This window comes from Schistocerca americana, chromosome 1 (assembly GCF_021461395.2).
Source record: "Schistocerca americana isolate TAMUIC-IGC-003095 chromosome 1, iqSchAmer2.1, whole genome shotgun sequence".
NCBI lineage: Eukaryota > Metazoa > Arthropoda > Insecta > Orthoptera > Acrididae > Schistocerca > Schistocerca americana.
Window position 1 is genome coordinate 546,046,678 of NC_060119.1, and position 27,687 is coordinate 546,074,364.

General features: G+C 43.4%; 1 protein-coding gene across 1 annotated transcript in view; it reads left to right on the top strand.

Annotated features, from left to right (window-relative positions):
* The window catches only part of LOC124605827 (protein retinal degeneration B), a 575,027-nt gene that overhangs the window by 257,476 nt on the left and 289,864 nt on the right, over positions 1-27,687 (top strand). Inside the window, exon 3 of the mRNA XM_047137749.1 lies at positions 16,321-16,436. Coding sequence (XP_046993705.1) covers positions 16,359-16,436 — 78 coding nt within the window. The 5' untranslated portion in view covers positions 16,321-16,358. The remainder of the gene's footprint in view (positions 1-16,320; positions 16,437-27,687) is intronic.

Consider the following 27,687-nt stretch of genomic DNA (forward strand, 5'->3'; position numbering starts at 1 on the left):
TGCCGATTTGTTGTTTCCTTGCCGGCCGATGTGACCGTGCGGTTCTAGGCGCTTCAGTCTGGAACCGCGCGACCACAAAGGTCGCAGGTTCGAATCCTGCCTCGGGCATGGATGTGTGTGATGTCCTTAGGTTAGTTAGGTTTAAGTAGTTCTAAGTTCTAGGGGACTGATGACCTCAGATGATGAGTCCCATAGTGCTCAGAGCCATTTTTTCTTGTTGTTTTCTTCAGAGCTGTAATCGTTTCTAATTCCGTAGAATCAATTTTCCGTTTCTTATGCGTGTTTTTTAAAAGATATTCAGGTTTTTTAGGTGCTGCAGAATCAGGTGGTACTGACTGTATAGGATTCTCATCATTTTCAGCAGTTACATCAGCTACACCACCCTCATTATCATCAATATTTTGTAAGTGTGTGTCCCGTATTTGTCTGTCTTCAAATATTTTGGCCAGAGACTAAAGCTGAAATGTAGAAGTATAGGCTTTACCTTCGACGTCCCTCCTCCCGATTTCACCTTACGACTTACTTTTGTCGTTTTGAGTCTCTCACTTGAGTCAACTTCTTCAGAACGTGTTTACTAGAAAGGAAATTTTTGTTTCATTAATCACAAGAACCATCCACCTCTTATTTGTTGTTTTTTTGTAACAACCTGCGTTGCAATATTGTAATCTAGTGTTTTTGCTTTTCTGTTTTAGATATTTCGCAAGTGGTTATACTTCCTCAGATTTTAGTTACACTTTTCTCCCCGGGCTTTCGATTATGAGAAAGACCGTTAGAGATGTTTGTTGTAAAAAATCTGGGCTGATAATTACTGGAATGCATTCCTGGTTTACATAAGAAGAAATCGGAATCAGTTGCCCTGAGATTGGAACATATCGTTAATTTTCGTAAATGCGTGGGCGCCGTTAATGGCAAACACATAAGGATTGGCCACAGACTCTGCTATATGCATATCAACTATAAAAGATATTCGTCTATAGTTCTGATGGCAGTAGCTGATGCAGAATACCGATTTTTTTACGCTGATGTTGGGCGTATGAGACGAACTGCGATTCTAACGTTTTTCAGATGGGTCAGCTATCATTAACGGCATCATGGATCTACCTGAGGACAAGTGTCTTCCAGGCACACACAATCCTAAAATGCCTTATTGCCACACAGATGACGCTTTTGACTTAAATAAGCATCTCTTCTCAACGTACAGTGGACTTAGGTTTGACAGTGGAGAAAAAGACCTACAATCGTCGTGTGTGCAAAACTCGGCAGATTAGTGGAATATACATTTTGAATCATTAGCAACAACTGGAGAATCTTCCATCGCGCAGTTAACTTGGATCCTGACTATGCTACGGATATAGTAAAAGCTTGTGGAGTTTTGCACAAGATCGTTCTAAAACGGAAAAGACATTGTCCATCTCTGGTTTTGAAGACGTCCCCTCGGGTGTTAGCCAAAAATGTAAGAGATGTCTTGAAAGATTACTTCATGACTGAAGTGGGTTCAGTGAGTTGGCAGTTTTAATCTGATCTGTATTATAATTTGATATGTATTTTAAATAAATGTCATTAGTTATTTTCATTTTCAAATAATTTCTTTTTAAATTTCCTCAAAATCGCGGAGGGTTCACCAATTGTCCTAATGTACTACTTCCCTTATGCGAAGAAAAATGTATTTATTCAATACTTATGCAATTCTACTTTTTTAGAGACATCAAATTCATCAAAGTCATTGAAAAATTTCAACACAGTCGTCTTTCCATGTCTCCTTGAGTCTTAAATGCATCCTTATATTTTTCACAAGCTTTGCCTCTCAGCACCGGTTTAGACCACACTGCAAAAATCAGCCGATTCACATCAGCATCGGGTAAATCGCATATTTTATCAGAAAACCTACAACTACTTTGAAAAACTAATAATAAGAGGTAATTTTTATACAGATCCCCTCGCTATCAGTACCAGGTCAAAACAGAAACTGAACTGTGCGTGTGCGAACGCCTTGATTGCTTTCTGTTCCCTGGACACGACTTCGCACCTTATAGGAACAACATGAAACTTGTTCGTGTCGAGGGAGTATTCGGTGCTGTACTGTTTCCATTAGGTACCGAACAGAAACCGAAGCACCGTTTCATACTTGTCGGCAGTGACCGAAAAAGACGCGAGAATGAACCGAACCGAATAGAACCCAACACTTGTGAAACAGACCTAAGTCAACGGAACGTAGTATCTCACGCTATTTCCGATACAGATGGGAATGAATGCAGTGGAACCTTGTTTATACGACCCTCATTAATCCACATCTCCGGTTCACCAACGTTTTTTTTTTTCTTCAAGGACAGTAAAAAGTGTACATTGTTTCACACTTCAGAACTAATTGCGAAAACAATCCAAAGGTCTCCAGTAGAATGTCACACACACTGAGGTGACAAAGTCGTGAGATAGAGATGTGCACCTACGCAGGTGGAGATAGTATGGCGTACACAAGGTATAAAACGGCAGTACATTGACGGGGCTGTCATTTCTACTCAGGTGATTAATGTGAAAAGGTTTCCGACGTGTTTATGGTCGCAAAACGGGAATTAACAGACATTGAATGCGGAATGGCAGTTGGAGCTAGAGACCCATAGGATATTTCATTTCCGAAATCGTTAGGGAATTCAATATCCCGAAATCAGCAACGTCAAGACTATGTCGAGAATTCTAAATTTCAGGCATTACCCTGACCAAGGACAACGCAGTGGCCGACGGCCTTCACTTAACGGCCGATAGCAGCGGAGTTTGCGTAGAATTAGTTGTCAGTGCAGAGAGACAAGCAGTACTGCGTGAAACAACCGCAGAAATGAATGTGAGACGTACGACGAACGTATCAGTTAGGACAGTACGGCGCAGTTTTGCCTTACGGGCTGTGGCAGCAGACGACGTACGCAATTGCCTTTGCTAACAACCCATCGCCTGCAGCGTCTGTCCTGGGCTCGTGACCATATCGGTTGGACCCTAGACGACTGGAAAACGTTGGCTTGGTCGGATGAGACCCGATTTCAGTTAGTAAGAGCTGATAGTAGGGTTCGATTGGTGCGCAGATACAACGAACCCATGGACCAAAGTTGTCAACAAAACACTGTGCAAGCTGGTGGTGACTCCATAACGGCGTGGGCTGTGTTTACATAGGATGGACTCGGTCCTCTGGTCCAACTGCACCTATCTTTGAGTGGAAATTTCATATGTTTGGCTTCTTGGGGCCGATTTGCAGCCATTCATGGACGTCATGTTCCCAAACAAGGGTGGAATTTTTGTGGATGACAGTGTGTCATGTTAGAACATTCTGGACAATTAGTGCGAATGATTTACATTAATCCCATCGAACATTTGTGGGACATTATCGAGAGATCAGTTCGCGCACAAAATCCTGCACCTGTAATACTTTCCGCAATCACGGAAGGGTGTGGAGGCAGCATGGCTGTGTGTTTCTGCAGGGTACTTCCAACGATATGCTGAGTCGATGCCACGGCGAGTCGCTGCACTGCGGCGGGCAAAAGCAAGTCTGACACGATATTACGAGGCACGCCATAACTTTGTCACCTCAGTGTACAAAATAATTATAAATAGATCTGTTGTGCATCTATACCGACAATACCAAACTGTCGGAAACCGCGAACTGGTACCAACTGCAGTCGTAAAATTTACGCCTGTTTAGTAATCTAGGGTAAATGACTGAAATCACTGGCTACGAAATGACAATGACGCCTGCTACAGCGACGAAAATATCGTTGTTTGTTCGTCAGCAGACAATGACGACAGTGATCATGAATTAGGTGACAAAGATGGCGCTCAATCTGAAGACACTATGACGCATATTATTTCAAAACCTAATATAAATTTCTGTGAATGTAATTTATAATTGGTACATTTTTTCGTGAAAATAAATGTGTGTCTGTTTACGACATTTAACCCATTTCATACAATTTTTATATGAATTTTCGGATTGTTCAAATTTTCTATGCTCCTGATGACCTCCGATCCGACGTAATCTGGATAAAAGAGGCCCAATTGTGTGTGGGCGGGTATAAGGGGTGAGGTGGGGAGGGGAGGCGGGAGTTCTAGCATAGCTCTCGACGTCTTGAGCGATTTTAACTTACCTCGTACGCATATAACTAAGTACCAGGAGAGAATTGTGAGGGAGCCCCTAGCAGGCTTACTTGTATGGTGGGGCTGAGAACAGGGCTGGGTGGCGAGATACGTCCACGTCAAGGGCGCAGGCACATAGGTGGTGCAAAGACCAAGAAAAATGGCGGTTTAATAACTAACCGAGAGAAGTACGTGAGTTCCTCTATCCTCATGTTCCTGTGTTACTTGCGAGAAGATATTCATCGGTGCGTTGTTGTCACAGTGTCGTCCAAGTAGCATCATAACAGTTACTGCATCGCTAAATTGTATTTTGTGGCAACAGTGCTGTTTGACAGAAGAATTCAGATTTCTGCAGATTTGGGACTCGAACGAGATGCGACGCTGGAGGAAGCAAGCAAAAACGGTGGAGAGAATGCATAGTTTACTTGCTCCTGAAGCCCATACATTCGCTGTTCGCAAGTTTTGATTGCGAGGAATGGCAACGTCTTCTAAACGCAGTGTAATATGTGTATCCTGTGACGTTTAGATCACGTATCATCGTTAGGTTACGGACTGTTCTTTCTGACATGCAGTTATGAAATCAATCAATTATAGACTTACGAGCATGATCTGGATGTTATCTCATCGCACCAGTGATGCAAGAAATCGTGTTGTTGTGCTATTGTGAATAATGCAGAAACTGAAGCATCTAACCATACAGCCATAAGGTCCAACTGAACGACTGTGACGGAAATGTTGAAAAATCTTTATTGGCTGTCTCTTACAGATGTACATGTATCGAGAACTTGATTAGGAAACTTGAACTCCTTTCAGCAGCAGGAAGTAAACATGTTCTTCTGAACCCTCACATCTGGCCCACAGAGATCATCCACAAAGAATCAGAGATCATAGAAAAAGAATCGGCCAAATAACAGCTCACTCAAAAGTATACAGGCATTAGCTCTTCCTTTTCTCGTGTCTGGGATCTCCTCCGAAACCACTGGATCGATTTCAACCGAATAAACAGCGGGCTCCACAATTATAAACATTGTTGAATTTACCTCCTAGCTACAACAGAAATGGAGATACTGGCAATTTTTTTTTTCAGCCTCTGACATGTAGACTGCCATCCATGACGAGTATTTTATGTGGGAACAGTATCGACCTGCCGAATCTACTTGCTTTGCAGGGCAGCCTACATGTCGGGCAAGAAACAGTTTTTCAGTTCCAGAATCTAGGCTGCCTTGCATGACAGGTGTATTGTGGTAGTAGTACCGGCCTGCTTTATTCAACTGTATTCCAGGGGCTACAAGAGCCAATGGTTGGGCCAGGTTGAGATGAATAAAGGAGGTGATGGACAGAGTGAGAGGGAGGAGGAAGTGGACAGAGAAAGGGAGATGTGTGAAGCAGGTGAAAGGTATAGAGGGGTAGTCAGCAGGTGGAGAAGGAACAGGGGCAGGGGTGTGCATAGAAAGAGAGAGGGGACAAGGATGTGGTCAGAGGGAGGGGGGAGGAAAGGTAAGGTGAGAGAGAGGGGCTGGAGGAAATAGACAGGGTGGAAGAGGAGGAGGAGCTAGATACGGGAGGATTATGTGGACAGACAGACAGGGAGGTAGAGGTGAACACAGAGAGGTGGAGGAGCTGCGGGGAAAAGGCTATTGTTACAATATAAAAGTATTGTCTGCATTTCAGTGATTCACAGACTATGTTCATAAAAAGTTTAGTTGTGAAGTTTCTGGACTCTGAGGACGACGGCGGTTCAAATCGCCATATATGTTTAGTGATTTCTCTAAGGCAAATGTAAGGAAGGTTTCTTTGAAAAGAAAACTACTTACTGTCTTTCCCAGTCGTAACACGTGTTCCGTTTCTAATGAACTTGACCTCGAGAGGACGTTAAACCCTGATATCCATACACTTGCTCCGGAATTTTGTGGTGCGAGATGTAAATGAAGTTTTATATGAGTGAAGGCGACTTTTATAAGTACACTGTTGGGACGCAGCCGGTGGCGTTATTCTTTTAAAGATGAATTTACTCGCACCATGGAGACGTGTTCTTCTATTTCTCGGGTGCAAATGCAGTTGGTCAGCTTCACAAAGGCGTTGTGAGAGGTTGCACTAGATGAGGCGTCTGTGCTGCAGAGGTTTATTGAAACTGCGGCACATGCCTGGCTGGCTTCATCGCTGGTCCGCGCCTTCCGTGAAGTAACTGACTAGCCTACCGACCCTATGACTAGCTCCAGCTAGTTTCTACACCACACTTGGCTTCGAGCGCCACAAACACGCTTATTTAAGAAGTGCCTAGAGAGGTTTCCCACAGCTCATTTGCAAACGCTACCTGACAATAGTTTACTTTCAATAGCAGTTAGTTAAATGTCGTGTTGCTAACAAGGGAAGCGTATGCCCGTCGGGTAGACGACTTTGCTCGTCTTTGGCGCGACTGTGGTACGTACAGAGATGTAAGTAATGCTGCTCTAGTACAATGCACTTCTAAAGTGTTTTCGAGAAATTGTGGTTTCTAAGTTTTACGAGCCCGTTGAATAACATGTGCGAGCGCCAACTGTCGGGCAGCGGCTTCAGCGCAGCCGGGTGAGGCGGCGGACTAGAATTCTGCCCTTACTACATTCCAGTCGTTCCAACAAATCGCGTTTCTTTTGACAGCAGAGAATAATCCGACAGTTTGGTATCAACTCTAAATTAGCAAATATAATTCATGAGACACATACAAACACAATATCTAAAGTCAAATTTGTGGAAGAAATATAGCAGCCCTTCGAATTAAACTTAGGCGTATGGTAAGGTGGTAGCCTATCCCTGATTCATTTTAATAGTGTTCTAGGAAAATACGAGAATGAGTATTAGAAAAGCGGATTCTTAATAAGATATTCTTAATAAGATATTGGAACAACGTGCTTCGCATTAGCAGATGACTTTAGTTTAATTTCTGAAAATGTGACACCTATTGTAATACAAGTTATACTTTTAGAGGAAGTAGCCAGTAGAACCAGGTTAAGAATGGCTGCAGGAAAAAATTCTAACAGACATCAAAAATGCACCGAAATTTCAGAACAGAGATATTAGCCAAATAGAGAAGGTTAAAAAATTTAAATATCTTTGGAAGATAATCAAAAAAATTGATTGGAGAAAAGTGCTGCAGAAGAAAGCATAAATAAAGTGGGAATGTCATATGGTGCAACCAAAGACCTTCGCAGTAAAAAAATGCCTGTATAAAAAGGCAAAAATTACAGTAGAGTATAGCGTTGGTACTCACAAGGGAAACTTCCCATCGCATCCCCCTCAGATTTAGTGGTAATATGGCCCAGTGAATAGCCCGTCAAAAACTGAACACAGATCAAGCATGAAAACAGGAAGAAGGTATACTGAGCTGTGAAAAAAAGTAAAGAAGAAACAATGACCATGTCGAAGCGTAACAAGTGCAATATTGAGAGTAGTTGAACAGCTGCGGCTTCGTGGTTACGGACTGTAAATGGACGAGCCGTGTTCAACCCCCCCCCCCCCCCCCCCCGTGCCATTTTTTCCCCCACAACATTATGAACTGTCCGTCCGGCCATTGAAATGTTTGTTCTCTTTCTGTAGTCCTGGCAGTTGTCATACTATATATTGGCTATAGAATATGAGTCATGTGGTAGGAATACGTCACCGTCGCAAGTAAATGCGATGAATAATGAGAGCAGGCGAGATACCACATAGACGTTTCAAAGAAATGAAATCAGTAAATAAACAGGTGTGAACTACGTTACAACAAAGGAATTAATCAAAACTTCCAAAGCGGAAAGCAACTTAAAAAACCTTGACAACATATGATTTGACAAAGCACTGAGAAACTGTGTGATTGTGAAACTATTGAGTTCATTTGTTGCAGCTTATGTGACAAATTATTATGTTTTCATCATTTCCTCTGCAGTGACCACTTTCGTACGAACACAAAAATCAGGCAAGGAGGCATGTCTCACTCACTCACCTGGCGTACAAATTTACATGTACTGTCTGTCACTAATGCCGTGTATGACTCACCAGGCGTTTTCCGGTACCGGATTCAGTTCACTTGTCGCCTTGTCATCAAACGTCTGCGGTTCGCAGCTACTTCCTTTCGGCTGCTAATAGTGTAGTTGTGCAGAATCAGTTGTCATTATAGGTCCGACCTTACATGTCGCTGTTGCCAACGTTACGCCACGACACACATACGATTTTGATTACAGCGAACAGCGTGAAGGAAAAAAAAAATGGCACGAGGAAGATTTGAACAAGGCTGGCCGGTTGGCAGTTCAACATTCTGACCTCTTATTCATGGCGCCGTTGCTGATTCAGCCTGCCTTATATTGCACTTCCTGGCGTTTCACCGTTCATTGTTTCAATTTTTTTCACATGCAGTTCAGTACACCTTGTTCCCGTTTTTATGCTTGATCTGTGTTCAGTTTTTGACTGGGCCCTCATACCACTAAATCCTTTGTCAGAGTGTAGCGTTTGCGTCGCGACCGACGTTGAAAGCGCCACCGCGAGGTGGGACGAGCAACAGGTTACCCTCATACAGCGTACTTAACAGTACATGCAGCCAGGAAAGGTGTCTCTCCCCCTTCCCCCACCCGTTACAACGGAGCAAAGCACTAACAACAGCATAAAACTACACGACGCCGGCCGCCCTAAGTGCCAATGCGTTATTGCGCGCTGAGTGTGGCTTGCGTGTTGTTACTGTTCCTGGGGCTGTCATTAGGATGTGCTCGATAATTTGTAAGTATTCAAGCTGCTCGTTTTGTACGGGCTATTGTCCGGATCCCCTCTATTCAATACTTTTTATTATTGGTTGTACGTTCTTCCTAGCTTTCACGGAGGATCATGTACGCACCATTCGGCCCCTTTATAACTGACTATCTGCATTCAGCGGGCAATGCCGTTTTACCAGTATAGGCTGGGTCTTCCTCTTTTCCTACATCGATATCTTTAATGACTTACAATTTCGTGCAGTCAGTGATTGTCATTACTAGACCCGCCAGTGTAGCCGAGCGCGTTGACGCGCTGCTTCCTGGACTCGGGTTGGCGCGCCGGCCCCGAATCGAATCCGCCCGGCGGATTAACGACGAGGGCTGGTGTGCCGGCCAGCCTGGATGTGGTTTTTAGGCGGTTTTCCACATCCCGCTAGGTGAATACCGGGCTGGTCCCCAAGTTCCGCCTCAGTTACACGACTCGCTGACATCTGAAAACACGTCCGCACTATTTCGCAATTTACACTAGACACAGACAGTTGGGGGTACACTAATTCCGTCCTGAGGGTACAGGGTGGCGGCAGGAAGGGCATCCGGCCACCCTTTACCATTAACATGCCAAATCCGTTTAACCATGGCTGACCCTGCGTAACTGCGGGACAAGGTGCAAGCGATAGAATAGTGATTGTCATTACTAGGGTTTTGTGACTGTAATGTTATGACTTGGATCCGCTGGACCACATGGATAGCCATTTAGTTTTTTTTCTGTTTAGATTTACACAAGAAGATGTGGCTACAGGCTACGAAACCGGTCGTGCCCCTACGAAACCACGTGCTCTACACGGCCTTCTTATTGCAAAATGTATTACTACAGCGGCGGATGCTCAGAGCACAGAGTTGTTTGAAAAGGTATTAAATATGGAAAAATTCCAAAGTAGGAGAGAGACAAAAAAGCTGGTCTGACAAGATCAGAAGACAGGAGGAAGAACAGAGGGAACCATACTAGAAGAAGAGGAGGAAAAAAAAGCAACGAATGAGGAATCGGTCCTTAGATGGACCATCGGAGAAGTAATATAATAGGGGATGATTATAATAACATAGGGTCCTGCAAAGAGACCTAACCGTATATGGAAACGCCACAGAGTGACTTGTGATGAGGTTACTGTTGTGATGGAGGTATCGATCGTTAACGGTAGCGGATTACTTCCGATTTTCAGCGGGTTTGGTTTTTCGAAGATGATGTCTTCATGGTAGCAGTTATTTCTTATTACTGTCACTTGTAAGAGACCTAAGTTAAACCATTTTGTTGAGGACCATGAAGAGGGAGAAGTCTGGTTCCTACAATACGGAGTGATAGCTCACACCTCTCGGCGTTCTCTAGAAATTTTGAGGGAGTTGTTTCCTGGAGGTCTACGCTCTTCGCGAGGAGACATCACCTGTCCCCCACGGCCGCCTCATATATCACCTTGTGATCTTTTCCCCATGGGGACACTTAAGGGCTCAAGTGCAACCCTGTAAACAGTTAAGGAGGCGATCACTCAAGAAGTGGTTGCCATTCCTCAGGAAAAGACAGGAAGAACTACGGACAGCTTTCGGGAAAGGCTTCGTCAATGTGTCAAAAAGATGGAGGACGCCATTTATCGGACATAATTTTTAAAACCAACTAAAATGGCGTAGCATTTGTTGTTCACAAATAAAAATATTTTCTCTGTATCGTTTCTTAACTAGTAAGTAACTACATTTTGAAATACGGGAGGTCTTTTTGCCGGACCTTATATTAATAAGTGGTACATTCATGGCGAGGTATAATTAAGGAATCGTGTCACCATCGCGTTTGCCTTGCGATGTGTACTTTCGTAGACGAGTAAAACGAAAATTCTTAAGCGATTGCATAAAACATTGTCATACAGCCAGAGAGAACTACCATATCATCTCTTGAAGATTGCATTACTCTTTTCTTCTGGTGCTGCATCAGTTGACAGGTCCGGTATTTGTACCTGTGCTGAAATGGTCATGATTTGCATACAAAATTATATCTGAATGACTGTTATTTTTTAAATGTTTATGAGTTACATTTTCGACTGTCATTAATAATAACCAAATATGCGAGTCACAAAGCGGAATGTGCTTGTTGCAAGTTCGTATCGTCTTTTTCACATTCCATGATAGATAACACCCGAAAATGCTATCGGCTTGTCAATAACAACGAAGAATTAGGAGTATAATTACCTCACTGCGATAACTTCTTAATACGCACAGGAACGAAGCGATAAATAAATGTCAAATTCATCACGATTTTTTTAATAATGCACGGTGTTATTGTGGTTTGTTTCCGAAAAAACACGATTAGTTGCAGAGATAGCAGTGTTTGGTGGAATGACGAGACTGGAAACGCAGTGGGAGCAGACCTCGTGTGCTGCCGCCTCGGCCGGGTGCGCTGGCGCCGCTGTATGGTGCCCTGCCCGCTCGTCAAACTTCCAAACCCAGTTTCTGGAAAGCACCTGAGAAGCGCGTCGTACTCGAGCAGCATACTCTGTTACATCCAGTTATGAACAGGGCCGGTTAGAGATTAGTTTTCCACACTCAAGTGACAAATAAGGCGTTTAAAAATGAATCCAAATCTAGGGATTGTACAAATGGGTTGTTTTTTCTTTAAAAACTACATAATCATTCCTCTGTAATAGAAATGAATTCCCTAATCGTATTCTAGTGCTAAATAAAAAGCTAAGAAACAAGTAGTTTCCATTTAAGGTAATTCCTTAGAGCTTCATAAAAGCTTTTAGTGAAACCAGAAATAACTAGACCTACACGGAGAGGTAACAAAAGTCATGCGATACTCGCTAATACCGTGTCGGACCTCCTTTTTCCGGCGTAGTATAGCATCTCGATGTGGCATAGACTCAACAGGTCGTTGGAAGTCGCCTGCAGAAATACTGAGCCACGCTGCCTTCCAAGATGTTACTCCAGGCGGGTGCAAAATGAATGTGCGCAACGGAGAACAATAAGCGCTAAAATGATGATTTGGCCCTGTCTCACTACTCCCTGAAGCAGATCTTAGGATCTCTTCATTCTCTTTTTATATATAAATTACAATCTAAACGTAAATGTATGATGAAGGCAACTAATACTACTAAATGATAAACGTTGTTGTTCAATAAATATTTATAAATGATAAACGTTGTTGTTCAATAAATATTTATTATAGATTAAAACCAACCCTTTCAGTACAATTATCTATATTTCCTAACCAAAATTGGTAATCGATTGCCCAACTCTGCCGTCTATTATGACTGCGCGACCTAATATCAATAACACGAAATGACTGACGTCATCTATGTATTAAACACTAGAAGACACTACTTTCAAAGACGATCTACGGTGGTGTGGAACCTCAGTGGAAATAAACTAACGTGATCACAGCTGTTTAGCTTTATAGCCCTAATAAGCCGAAGCAGTTTGCGATATCACCGTATGTACACCGTCTGGTGGTTCTCGTACTCGTCTACGACGGTGGAAGAACTCCAGCCACAAATAAACGCTTTCAAACCCTAGGACGGCGGTCCTCTGACTAATATACTCTAATACTGTCTTCTCCTCTCTGTTTTCTACAGACGAGAAAACCGAACTCCCAGCCATAAGGACGGAGTTCAGTTAACGTCTCAACATAAGTATAGGCAGAAGAAGTGCTCACAATTACTGAACGCTGCGTTCTCAACAACGAAACGACTTCCAACCCGGAGGTGAAGTCCAGAATCGTATAGGTTCGCAACAGTACAGTGCCTAACTGTTCTAACTATAAACTCTCCTGAGACCAAAGACAGCAAGTCGGTCTGTACCAACAAAGCCGATACCGAGCGACCGTCACACACGGGCGCTCACAACGGAAGAGACCTCGTCTCTCCACCGCTGGCTTCCCAGCAAGGCTCGGCTCCCTACACTTGTAATTCCGAAAACGAATCATATTCCCGAAACGACGGAATATTCTCTCTCTCTACAGATTCTTCCGAACGCCGACCACCCATATTTTAGTCTTTTGTCGTCCAGCGTGGAAGTTTGCGAGGAAAAACCTATACTCGTACAATGGTACACTTCTGAGTAAAAATCCTTGGAAGTAACCCAGCCTTCTTGGTTTCTGAGGTGCTGCTTCTTCGTTCCTCTCACCTGCGTCCAAGATTTGCAGAGTTCCCGGTTATCCTTCCAGTCCTGCTACAACAGCGGCCGGCCATCGCCCTATTGTGCTCCAGAGGTGCCACGACGTCCATCTAGCTACTTCCTGTTTTTAAGCAGGACCAACACCTGTGCGGGCCTTCCACCCAGAGCTTGAATTCTGCCTGCCGTTTCATCTCCACTGGCGTTCCAACCTCCACTAGTGTAGGCATTCATTACACCGTTCTGAGAATAAAGACAATCCGTCACCTTTCCTGCAATAAGTGTCAACAGTTATTTACAAGACATGCGTGACGATGTCAGTCTCCTTTAAATATTCATATATACGATGTAAGCGTATTAAATGATACCTAATTGTGGATGTAGTTCACGGCAAAGTATGTGGATGAGTGCTTGTAAGGTGCGAAATTATAGCCACCTTATAGCATCACGTCCGTAATTGCGAAAGTATTCCCGATTCAGCATTTTGTCGACGAACTGACACCTCGATTATCTCGCATAAATGTTCGATGGGATTCATGTCGGGCGATCAGCGTGTCCAAATTATTCGCTCGAATTACGCATAATGTTCTTCAAACGAATCGCAAACAATTGTGGCCCGGTTACATGGCACATTGTCATCCATAAAAATTCTGTCGTTGTCTAGGAACATAAACTGTACGAATTGCTGCAAATGCTTTCCAAGCAGCCGAACATAACCATTTCCAGTCAATGATCGATCCTGTTGGACCAGAGGACTCAGTCCATTCGCTTTAAACATAACCCACACCTTTGTGGAGCCACAACCAGCTATCACTGTCCCTTATTGACAGCTTTGGTCAACGACTTCATGGTGTCTGGGACACACTCGAACCCTTCCACCAGCTCTCACCAACTGAAATCGGGACTCATCTGACCAGGCCACGGTTTTCCAATCGTCTAGGATCCAACCGATATGATCTCGAGCCAACAGAGCCGCTGCAGGCGATGTCTTGCAGTTTCCCAGGCACTCGTATCGGTCGTCTGCTGCGGTAGGTCATTGACACCAGATTTCGCCGCACTGTCGCAACGGATACGTTCATCGTACCTCCAACATTGATTCTGCAGTTATATGACGCAGTGTTGCTTGCCTGTTAGCTCTGACAACTCTACGGAAACGCCGCTGCTCTCGGTCGTTAAGTAAAGCCCGTCGGGCACTGCATTGTCCGTGGTGAGATGTAATGGCTGAAATTTGATATTCTTGGCACACTCTTGACAATGTAGGTCTCGGAATTTTAAATTCCCTAACGATTTCACACGTGGAATGTCGCATGCATCTAACTCCAACTACCATATCGCTTTCAAAGTCAGTTAATCCACGTTGTGCAGACATAATCACGTCGGAAACCTTTTCACATGAATTACCTGAGAACAAACGACAGCTCCGACAGTGCACTATCTTTTATACCTTTTGTACGCGTTACTATGTCCACCTGCGGAGGTGCATCTCGCAATCCCATGGCTATTCTCACCTCAATGTGTGTCGTGTGGGTTTGACTGAAAAAGAGATGGACAGCGCCTCGAGTTCAAAAACATACTTGCTATTCTAGTTTCCGTCGATACACATGAATCGGGATTGGATGTTGTGTTCAACTGTCATCCTTGAGTTTTCCCACTATGGCGCTGAACGATGCAGGCCGGCAGATGAGCACTACCGAAGTCTCAATGCGTATGCGGCTGTCAGTGTGGGACTTACTGAAGTTAGTTTCATTCGGAAATGTCACGGAGTGACTAGAGACGACTTTCGAAGACCGATTACTCAGCTGCAATGGAACTCTCGTTGTTAGTGACGCATCTTTTCTTGTCAGTCAATTGTACCGGCACTTACACTACGTTTGAAGACTCTTCACCTCGTTTTGTTGGCGTAGCAATCCATGTTTCCCGTCACACGAGAGAGCCCCGCTGCAAGACATACACTATCTGATCAAAAATATCCGCACATCCCTGTGTAATGCGGCGTTGGGAACTAGCCGGCACTAGGAGCGGACTCGCCAGTGTAATAGGGAAGCAGTAACAGCAGAATGGTTAGATCGGGAGAGCTCACTGACTTGGAATTTCTACCAGTCATTGGATGTCATCAGAGCCGTTTCAACCCTTCTAAAGCTACTCACGTCACCAGGGTGGTGTGATCCTCAAATGGAAACGAGAAGGAACAACCACAGCTAAACCAATTGCAGACTCAACTAATCTACTAACGAACAGGAACCATCAAAGATTGCAGGTGGTGTTGTGAAAAATCGCATTTAACCAGGGGAAGGAATCACTTGGGGTATCCAAAACGCTACCAGTTATCCAGCTACCACAATAACTGTGTGTCGGGAGTTAAAAAGAACGGGGTATAATGCTCCAACAGTTCTTCGTAAACCACACATTTCTGTAGTCAGTACTGAGAGACGCTTGAGGTGGTGTAAAGAGTGATTCCACTGGACAGTCGATGACTGGAACGAATGATTTGGAGTTATAAATCACACTGTAGTCTGTGGCAGTCGGGTGGAAGGGTTAGTGTTACAGTATGAGGGTGTTCTCCGTGGCTAGATTGCAGTCCCCTTATTGAGATTAAGAAAACGCTAAATGCCAAAGGCTGGAACACATTTCACAGCACTGTGTACTGCGTACAGTAGAGTAACAGTCAGCATTACGATGCACGCTGTCACAAAGCAGCATCTTCGAGGCAGTGGTTTGTGGACATCTCTGAAATGGACAGCTTGTCCAAGAGTCCCGACCTGGACCCATTGGAACACGCTTAGGACGAGCGTCCAATATCTATCTTCTCTGATTTTAGCTCCTAACGAAGAATGGGCTGCCATTTCTTCACAGACAAAAAATTGTTAAATGGCTCAAAGCACTATGGAACTTAACATCTGATGTCATCAGTCCCCTAGGCTTAGAAATACTTAAACCTAACTGACCTAAGGACGTCTCACACGCATCCATGCCCGAGACGGGATTCGAACCTGCGACCGTAGCAGCAGCGCGGTTCCGGACTGAAGCGTCTAGAACCGCTCGGTCACAGCGGTCGGCTCTTCAGACATTCAGAGACCTTGTTTTTTGAACTGTCGCCTGAAGAGTTCAACCGCCGTAAAGGCGAAGAGTGTCAACTGACAGGTGTTTGGATTTACTTTTGATCATATAATGTTGGTGTACTTGTGACACCTGACGCACTGTTTAAAACGTTGTTTGAGGCCATTTCTTGTATGTGTTGCAGTTTTCACAAACCTTACTCCATCTAATTAACATTACATCACTGTTCTATCCTAAATACTGTTTCTGGCGTTTTCCTTGTGTCCTGCAGCCTACAGTGGTGTGTTCTGCTTTGTTGCAGGCAGGGCCTGATGCGTCGTGAGGTGGGGAGCAGCTGCCATGCTCATTAAGGAGTACCGCATCCCGCTGCCCCTCACCGTCGAGGAGTACCGCATCGCACAGCTCTTCATGATAGCGGTGAGTGCTCACGCCTGCGCTGCCACACACCTCACACTTTCCCAACCATTTCATTCTGCCTCCTTTTGTTTCTGGTTATCTTTATTACTGTGCCTCTAATTCACATGTGGTGCCTCCCTTTACGTCTGCTTTTCGCGTATTTCTCCTCTTGTTCCACATCGTCTTTCTCCTCCTTGTGGTCATCGTTATAGTCGTCGTCATTATAGTCGTCATTATAGTCGTCGTCATTATAGTCGTCGTCATTATAGTCGTCGTCATTATAGTCGTCGTCATTATAGTCGTCGTCATTATAGTCGTCGTCATTATAGTCGTCGTCATTATAGTCGTCGTCATTATAGTCGTCGTCATTATAGTCGTCGTCATTATAGTCGTCGTCATTATAGTCGTCGTCATTATAGTCGTCGTCATTATAGTCGTCGTCATTATCGTCATCTACTACTACTCATATTCTTCCCCTTCTGTTATGTCACATTTTGCCCAACTCCTTTCCACTTTCTCATTTTAACTCCTCCGCGAATACCCCAGTTCTCTTGTCGCCCAGCTGTTAACCCTCCTCTTAACCCCCCCCCCCCTCCCTCTTCACTTTCTCAGCCGTGCTCCAATCAAACTGGTCTTCCCCTACGCGTCTGTCTATTTTGGAAGTCGATAGGCTAGTGCATCTCAAATAACACTGGTTAACAAAGAAATTGTTTCTATAGCGGGAAGATTTTGTTTGTATGTTCTCGCGTGCTCGTTTTAGTTAAAATTTCGGGACAACTGCCGGATGCTTGTAACTTCCTGTCACAATATTTCGGCGCAGAGTCTTCTGGCCATCTTCAGGTGATACTGGCGAAAACGCACTGAGCTCTGGTACTTAAGGCCCCGACGGCACATCCACGGTGGATTCACTTGGCGTTGCGCTTGCGCTACTTGAGCGCGTTCGATTCAGTTGTGCCGCGCGCTCTCCGTGGTGAAAACTTGCGGCGTCGATATCAATTAGATTGTCTTCCTGCGGTTCCATCACAGAACTACGCCGGCTACGGAGGACACGAAGTTTTTCAACGATTGGATTCCATGCCCTCTCCATTAATGAGAGACGCCTGCCGCGGTGGCCGTGCGGTTCTAGGCGCTGCAGTCCGGAACTGCGGGACTCCTGCGGTCGCAGGTTCGAATTCTGCCTCGGGCATGGATGTGTGTGACGTCCTTAGGTTAGTTAGGTTTAAGTAGTTCTAAGTTCTACGGGACTGATGACCTAAGATGTTAAGTCCCATAGTGCTCAGAGCCATTTGAACCATTTGATTAATGAGAGACTCATTGTCAGTCGTGTTTCCACGGCTTCATTAATAATACAACTCCAAAAGTTAGACGTATGGGCCACAATTTTTGTCTCTGTGTAATTCATGAGATGACCAGTGGAAATACAGTGTTCAGCGATGGCAGACGTACAAGGCTGAAGAAGGCGAATATGCCGCTGATGTTCTACAATGCGATCCTGCACAGTACGCGTCGTTTGCTCTATGTAGGATTTGCCGCATTCACACTGAATCCTGTAAACACCTGCCTTGCGCAGCTCTAGGTCGACTTTGACAGATCCCAAGAGCGACGAAATTTTTGCAGGAGGGCGAAAGATTGCTTTCACTTTATATTTTCTTAGTATTCTGCCCATTTGCGCTGCAATATTACCAATATATGGTAAATAGGCAGTCGTTTTAAAGGCCTCTTCCTCTTCTTTGCTCCGTCGTTTACAGGTCTGCAGCGCTCTCTCCAATTGCTGTAACGAATACCCATTCTTCAGAAATACAGTCTGCAGGTGCTCCAGTTCCGTTTGCAAACTATCGGGGTCAGAGATGACACGGGCTCCGTGAATCTGTGTCTTGAAAACACCAATAGCTTGTGCCGGATGGTGGCAGCTAGCGGCTTGCAAGTAAAGGTTTGTGTGAGTGGGCTTTCTATATACCGAGTGGCCAAGTGTGCCATCGCTCTTACGTCGCATCAAGATGTTTTCGTGTATGGAGTTCAGATATAGGAACTCTCGCAGACGATCCAAACCTTGAGGCCACACTATAAAAGTATCATCAACATATCACCAAAATACTCTTTGTTTAAAAGTGGCTGAGGCGAGTGCTCGCTCCTCAAAATCTTCCATAAAAAGATTGGCCACCAGGGGACACAAAGGACCCCCCATGGTGACACCGTCTGATTGCTCATAAAACGCATTGTTAAATAAAAAATATGTAGTGGAGAGGGTGTGGTCAAACAGCGCTGTAATGTCAGCTCCAAACCTTTTGCCAATGAGGTGTAGTGAGTCCACAAGAGGTACATTTGTAAAAAGTGAAACTGCATCAAAGTTGATCACAAGTCATAACTTTGCAGCTGCAATAACTGAAGTCTGCTGATGAAATCACTAGAATTCTTTGTGATGTGGACACTCTCCTACTATTGGTTTGAGCAAAGACGCCAAGTACTTTGCAAAGTCGTAGGTGGCTTCTCCAATATTACTCACAGTCGGACGTAATGGCACGTTATCCTTGTGGATCTTCGACAATCATATAGCCTAGGTGGTTCAAAGCGTTGTTGTTGCACTGTATCTTTCTACTTGTACTCACTGTATTTGATTACTTGCCTCTCATCATATTCGATGGTTCACTCTTGGTACGTTAGTTTCATTGTTCCTGGGTGTATGTGATTAGTACGAATTTTCTGAATATTCATCAATACTTTTTGAAAAAAATCTTGCATTGTGTAGATCTGCCCTCGGTTTTTCTGACCTTACCGCATCAAAAAAACATAATGAGCACCTAAAATTATCTAAAAAATTTGCGAAGTATAAATTTGTAGTCCCGCTTAATCACCATGCATACACCACATCATACTTCGTATTTCTTACGCCACATTTCTGGAATAATTCATCAGCAGTAACTTCCAGGCATAAGTTTACGTGACAGTATCTTTCCTTTTTATTTTGTAAGGCGGCTCCATTCAAGATCCATTATACGCACTTCATGGATCCTGAAAAGACAGCAGCAGTAAAGTGCTCTCCATTTTAACTGACGGCAGTGACACAAATTTCCAAGGTATTATGCTGAAGGTTTTATTGCGTTGGAGTAGTTAGATAATCTATTTTTAGTTTAACAATCACCCAACAAGATACTTACATTTTGCTATAACAATCCGAGCGACTCTACCACTGGCACCCTTCACCGCAACAAAGGATCGTGTAAATGCACTTGTGGAATCTGATAGTCCCAGGCAAACGCCGGGATGGTTCCTTTGAAAGGGCACGGCCGATTTCCTTCCCCAACCTTCCCTAATCCGAGCTTGTGCTCCGTCTCTAATGACCTCGTTGTCGACGGGACGTTAAACAGTAATCTCCTCCTCCTCCTCCTCTGATAGTCCACGCTCGTCTGAATGCACACTGAAGTCTTCAGGTGGGACTCACGCACAGAACTGTGAACTTCAGTAATAGGCTTATACATGATCTGGCACATTTTGCAAGCATACTTACCCGTCCGTAGAGTAATTCTGGACAAGCGTAAGGACTGTTCAAGCTGTTGGAGCCTTGATAGATTTCCAGGGTAATAACGCAAGCCTGCCAAAGTGCATATGCTTCGTCGTTAAAACTAAAAATAAGCAGACTTGTTTAAACAAGCGTTAGCTGTAAGGAAGTATTTCTAACGGCGCTTCTGATCTGCGACTTCTATAAGCTAATCCGTCGCAAATTGCTGGAAAAGCTTGTTCGAGTATACGCAACCAAGTCTTGTTTCAAGAGCATTACATCGAAAGTCTACCACGGTAAGGCAAAGAAGAGTTTGATATGAGGTCCGGACACAGAATACGTCCTGTCATCTCTCAGCACGTAGCTGCACCCGAAAAGCCACACGATTCTACATACACCAATAAAAGATTTGCATCACCTCGGTTTCCTAGAGTTCCGGAACCTGTACAGAAAATTGGAATAGAGATCAACATAAACATCATTTCTGCCCTTTTCATTGCTCATGAAAACAACACATTGCATGTTGTACCACCATACAGCGAGACCTTCAGAGGTGGTGGTCCAGATTGCTGTACACACCGGTACCTCTAATACCCAGTAGCACGCCCTCTTTCATTGATGCATGCTTGTATTCGTCGTGGCCTACAATCCACAAGTTCATCAAGACACTGTGGTTCATATTGTCCCACTCCTCAATGGCGATTCGGCGTTTATCCCTCAGAGTGGTTAATGGGTCATGTCGTCCATAAACAGCCCTTTTCACTCTATCCCAGGCAATTTCGAGAGGTTTCATGTCTGGAGAACATGCTGGCCACTCTTGTCGAACGATGTCGTTTTCCTGAAGGAAGTCATTCACGATGTGTGACGATGGGGGCGCGAATTGTCGTCCATGAAGACTAACACCTCACCAATATGCTGCCGATATGGTTGCATGGTTGCACTATCGGTCGGAGGTTGGCATTCACGTTTCGTACAGCCGTTACGGCGCCTTCCATGACCACCAGCGGCGTAAGTTGGCCCCACATAATGCCACCCCAAAACATCAGGGATCCTCCACCTTAGTTGCATTCGCTGGACAGTGTCTAAGGCGTTAAGCCTGACCGGGTTGCCTCCAAACACGTCTCCGACGATTGTCTGGTTGAAGGCATATGCGACACTCATCGGTGAAGAGGACGTGATGCCAATCCTGAGCGGTCCATTCGGCATGTTGTAGGGCCTATCTGTACCGCGCTGCATGGTGTCGTGGTTGCAAAGATGGACCTCGCCAAGGACGTCGGGAGTGAAGATGTGCGTCATGCAGCCTCTTGCGCACAGTTTGAATCGTAAACACTACGTCCTCTGGCTGCATGAAAAGCATTATTCAACATGGTGGCGTTGCTGTCAGAGTTCCTCCGAGCCATAATCCGTAGGTAGCGGTCTTCCACTGCAGTAGTAGACCTTGGGCGGCCTGAGCGAGGCATGTCATCGACAGTTCCTGTCTCTGTGTAAGTCCTCCATGTCCTAACAATATCGCTTTGGTTCACTTCGAGACGCCTGGTCACTTCCCTTGCTGAGAGTCCTTCCTGGCATAAAGTAACAATGCGGACGCGATGGAACCGCGGTTTTGACCGTCTAGGCATGGTTGAACTACAGATAACACGAGCTGTGTACCTCCTTTCTGGTAGAATGACTGGAAGTGATTGGCTGTCAGACCCCCTCCGTCTAATAGGCGCTGCTCATGGATTGTTGTTTACATCTTTGGGCGGGTTTAGCGACATCTCTGAACAAACAAAGGGACTGTGTCTGTGATACAATATCCGCAGTCAACGTCTATCTTCAGAAGTTCTGGGAACCGGGGTGTTCCAGAGCTTTTTTTGATGTGTGTATTGAGGAGGCCGAACAGTATCTGAAGCCATATATGCTAGCTGAAGTGGAACCCCATCAGGAATAAAGTTAAAGGTAAAATAACCATTAAATTCTGTTCCTTACCGTTTATGACACCCTCATTACAGATGGTTGAGTCTACTGGAAAGAAAAAAAACTGCTTGTAACCAAAATACTACAAACGAAATGCGTTACTTTCTTGGTGATCTTTTATTTGGTATAGTGTTTTGAAATTTTCATACTTCATGTTTGTTATATGTGTCATACACTACTTTCTTTCTACTTACTTTTTTCTTTAACGACCGAGCTTTTGGTGTGTAATTAAGTACTAAGTCACATGAGGGGGACAGCACCACACAGTGCGGTACACATGTGATGAGAGAGGAATGTACTAGACCGTGCGCAAAATAACCTCGCATCAGTGCAGAAACGTAATCTAACTGTAAACTCTAGGTGATTCCGTCACTTTGTGACATAGTGGTGGCTGCTTCAGTCGTTTGTAGTTTACCTACTTCCATGCTCAATACCTTCTCCTTGCTATCTTTTTGTGAAAATGTCAAATGTGTGTGAATTCCTAAGGGACCAAAGAACTGAGGTCATCTGTACCTAGACGTCCACACTACTTAAACTGACTTATGTTAAGAACACACACACACACACACACACACACACACACACACACACACACACACACACACACACAGCTATGCCCGAGGGAGGAGTCGAGAGGGGCCGCGCAGTCCGTGACGTAGAGCCTTAACCGCGCGGCTATTTTTTTACTACGTAACACTGCACCCCCAGGCACTTGTGGTTATATGCAATGCCATTAATTTTTTGTTGGATGAGGCAAACGATGAAGCAGGAAATCTCGTTAAGAAAATGCTTCAGGGGATTGCAGAAACCAATACCTATTACAATCGAACAATGAAGATAATAAGGCATAGGTGGGTACAAGTGCTTCCCAAGGCTACTCTGCTTCAGGAAAGACGTGGTAGAAAGAGGAGAATTTTTTTGTTTTTAGGTAATATTGCCGAACAGGTTGTCAGGGGCTGACACAATTTATTATACAATGTCACTATTGTAGTGAGCGATGTTAAGTGCTACGCTACATTTGTGACTCTCTTTTTTGTTTTTAAGATTTCTTTCTGGCATCATGTGATTCAACGTGTTTTGCTTTGGTTGATCCTTGATTTATGCGTGGATTCATTTTTTCGGTGTTCTAGTGTAGTTTTAATTTAATTTGATATAAACAATTTATAATGCGTATCTCGAAGTAGAGCATTAGTTATTATGCTACAATTCACATAGCAACAAAAACTGTGTTATGAAATTATGCTGAACTTTTCTTTTTTATGTAAAATATGGCACAGTTTCCTATAGTCAGTAGACGGCAAACCTTACATATTACGGCAAATAAATGAATAGTAAATAAACTTGCAAACTTTGCCACTCATTTAATTTATTGAGACAATGAATAGTAATTGATCTATTGATATTTTCGAAAAAGAAGTAAAACATTAGATCGTGTAAGTTAATCTACCCAGTTCGACGAATAGTTCCTCTGTCCCTGGTAAGTTACGTCAATATAACAACGCTGCATTCAGCCTTTGTGTACAAGAACACCGAGTTCTCTGGTAGAATTATAAAATCTATAAAAATATTTTGTGAACAGCTGTTCACATAGCTGTAACGACCGAAACAAGAATGCATTGTCAACAAAAAGAACATAACAAGTCATCTACGTAAGAATTTTAGCAAGCAGAGTCTGGAAACCTAGATGGAGACGTACAATGCTTGACGCTTTCGCCGGACCAATATGAGGTCGTCAGCATTAAGAAAACCGCTGATTACAAGCTGGCTTATTACGAATTGCGGGCAAAAATGCGACACGATCACGTACCATCTCTAAGCAAACAGCCCCAACACAGTTTAGAGGCTATCAGTTGACGAGTATGGCAGAGTTCAATAATTCGTGAGTTGCTGCCAGCAGACGGGTCTCTGGTGTCCGTCAGCCGACAGCAGAACATTATATGAGTGAAAGAATCTATTCAATGAAGCTTGCAGACTAAGGACGGCTTGTGTTCTTGCCTGTACGTATCTCTGGACTGTTGGTAGTTAGTCTACCATGGCTTACTTGCACTTATGACCGCCACTTGCAGCGTGACGTGTGACGGAACCTGGGGGTTCGATTTGAGCAATAAGAAAGTGGCTCCTTTTCATTATTAAATTCAAAGTGATAGGCCAGGCAGGCTATTTGTTCTAATAATTTGAGTATGTAGTAAGCTTCATCTATGTCCTACGCTAGTTGAAATGACACCCTGTGTCTGTGCTCTTCGATATTTTCATGTAGGCTCTGGAAGAAGCAAAAAAATCAGACCAAGGTACCAGCCCAGAAGCTGGTTTCTTCGTTTGGCCTTCCTAGCCTGATACCCGAGTCTTCCTATACTGCCTCCAACCACAGAGACCTAATGAATCTCAGCTAGATCCTGTCGCCGACTTACTCCCTTGCACGAAACAGCTCGCGTGCCAGAGTTTCGGTAGACCTGAAATATTTGCTTCCTGTTCGACTGAGGGATTCACGCAAGTACGTTGTGACCACCTTCAGGTTACGACATAGCAAATGAAACAGCACCATTGCACTTTCCGCTGATAATCATTATTGTTTAAGCAAACTGACAGAAACGTATGATCTTGTTTAATTGCTCTCTCTCTCTCTCTCTCTCTCTCTCTCTCTCTCTCTCTCTCTCTCTGTGTGTGTGTGTGTGTGTGTGTGTGTGTGTGTGTGTGTGTGTGTTGAAACGTTCCCTTTGAACAATTATACACGACTGTCCTTAAACTGACACACAATATTTTTTTTTTTTTAGCGCAACGCAATCTGACTTTCAAAAATCCCTACAAAAGAATGGCCCTGACTAACATTAAACTATACTTTCACAAATCACTTACCTCACAAAAATCTTCGCTGCTCAAGCTACTGCAATACAGGAGCGCCACTACTGCCAGCTAAATGAAAGATTCAAACTACTGAAGGCACTAACTACTGATAGGCACAGTTAGCAAATGAAAGATATTAATAGAGAACAAACAATGTATTTACCTTGATATCATCATATATAAATATAGCAGTTCATGACAAATTACAAATCTCCGCCATCTCTCTCCCCACATCCACCACTGCTGGCGGCTCACCTCCAACTGCGCAACGCTACGCGCTGTTCGCAGCCAGCTGCCTAACACTACAATGGCGAGTATTACAACAATGCAAAGCAGCCACAGACTGCACACAGCACAGCCAGTGATTTTCATACAGAGGTGGCGTTACCAATAAAAAAACCTAAACAGCCTACTTACATAGCCCCCAAGCTCCCCACAAAAAATTTTTACAAATTGGATTGGGCAGTGGCCAATACAGATTTGAAAAAAATTTTTCATAATTACAATAACAAAGAAATCAAATGCACACACTTATTGATACAATGTTGGTCAAAAGCTAAAAATTTCTCACAGTCCATAAAGACAGTCCAGACTGTTCATCACAGTAAAAATGCAGAGTTTTTCTCAAAGTCTGAGCAGTAAAAGAAAATGCACACAGAAGTAGTGGATTTCCATGCAGTCTTGAAGAAGTAGTGTTGTCCTTCCAACGGAAAGACAGTGCTGACTCTTGACATGCATACAGGTAATGGGCCACAACAGAGCAAACCCACAGCAGAGTCAGTCGAAATTTTGAAGAGTATTGGTAGGTAGGTCATCACAGAGCAGACCCACTGTAGTCCTGGTAGAGATTACGGTATTGGTGGGCCACCAGAGGTGCAGACCCACTGCAGTCCTTGTAGAAATAATGGTATTGGTGGGCCATCAAAGATGCAGACCTACTGTAGTCCTTGTAGAGACGGCCAGCAGCCATCTGTTGCGACTGTGCAGGTGCACAATCACCATCGAAGAGTCTTGCGGAGAATATAGCAAGTCCATAAACCACCACTTGTGCACTCACAAAGTTTTTGAAATTGTCCTTAGAACCAGCAATGCTGTTATCCAGTCCCTTGCTGAATTATTAACACACGTGCAAACACTATCAGTCCCTACTTCTCACATATTGTCCATATACTATGACCAACAGAAACGTGTGCAGTGAAATGTAACTAACAAGTTAATAATATCATGAACTGGTGACAATTACAATTTTATAACATAAGAATACAATAACAAAGGTGCAAAACACATCATTAAAAACATAATAATACAGATAACGTTTGTGGTAATAGGGGCTTTACAAAAGAATAGAAATAAACATATACATCAGTGTTACAGGAATTATGACATAAGTAAATACATAAAAGATCAGAATAACTTTTGAAACATCAACTTCACACATGAGTATTAACAGAATAAATAATGTCTAACATCTTTACAAAGTAAATAACATATTATTAATGCCAATTATATTTGAGGATAACAGTATTCCTCATCATAGTGAATGTAGCTTAATATTAAAAGAGAAAAAATTCTATGAAACTACACAGAGACAGGAAGAAAACAACTACACAAGGGTACACAAACATATAGCGGAATAATACAAGGAAAGGACAGGGTATGTTTTACTGCAGTATTTTGCAAACAAAACTTTCTTTACTTCTCAGAGATCTCCCTTCGTTCTTCATTATTTTCAAAAGTCCTATCTATACCTGCTTTCTGTACTTTTCTCGTATAGCCTCTCAGTGCATTTCTTCAAATTCATCGCAACTCATTCTCTTATAGGCTACCCCCTCTTAAGCTAACTTAAATCTACTGAGCTGAGATGCTAAACTAAGGAACAAGGCAATACAGCAGCACAAAACAATTAACACAAACAGCAATGACAAAAGAATGCCAATTTGCAAAGCAAGCAGCAGTAAATCTAAATTAACAAAAAAAATGCAAAATTACAACTAATATAGGGCACTGTGCAGGAAACAAGAAAAACTAGCTTAGAAGAGTAACACAAAGTCAAATTCAGTAACACTATGCCTGGCAAACAGCAGTAGCAAATGCTATGACGTATACCTAAGCATGACAAAGCTCAAGCATAAAAAATATTTCAGGGAAAACAACAATAAGGGAAATGTATATTCACATCTTAATGTCTATGTAATTAAAGTGGTGCACCACAACAACTTATTGTAAAAGAAATATTACCATGTACTTGAAAAGAATATTATGTATGCAGTTACTGTTACTAGTTCCTTCTTATTGTTCTTTCCTTTCCAAGAGCTCCTTTATCGAAGAATGTGGGTCATAAAATAATTATTTAATAGATCTGTTGACAGAAAGTGTTCACATTAGCAAATGCATTTTATTTTATAAAAGCAATGCTGCAACACAGCTGGAAACCAGATGTCAAATGAAATAAGCAATTACGCAAACCAAAGCATAAAAACATCATTCAATAGTCATGTGGCATTTCGTAACTCAGTAGCTCTCAACTCTCGTAGAAAGACACTTGTCATAATCAGGTGTGCAGATGTACGAATATTTCCCATCAATTCATAAGCATTTCAGTAATTAGCACCAAGTACGAGTAACCATATGTTTTCAGGTAATGAGCATGTAATATTTGCGATGCTTTCTACAAAGGAACGTCAATAGCCAGGATAATGGCGCCCCTTTTTTTTTTCTACCTGTGCCGCTGAAAGGCTAATGGCTTTTTTTTTTTTTTTTTTTTTTTCGGGCGGCTGTCGCCCAGGTGGGTGCCCGCGACGCATTACGTGCAGGTGGTCACTTAACTTTCTTACGAAAAAATTTACGACAGCAGTTTCCGCTACACTGACAGTCTCACATAAAAATATTTCACAGGTCAAGAATTAGCGTTGCAAATCTGTAGAAACAAAATCCTATGAATATAACAGTGTCCAAAAAAATTTTCAGTGGCATTGTGAT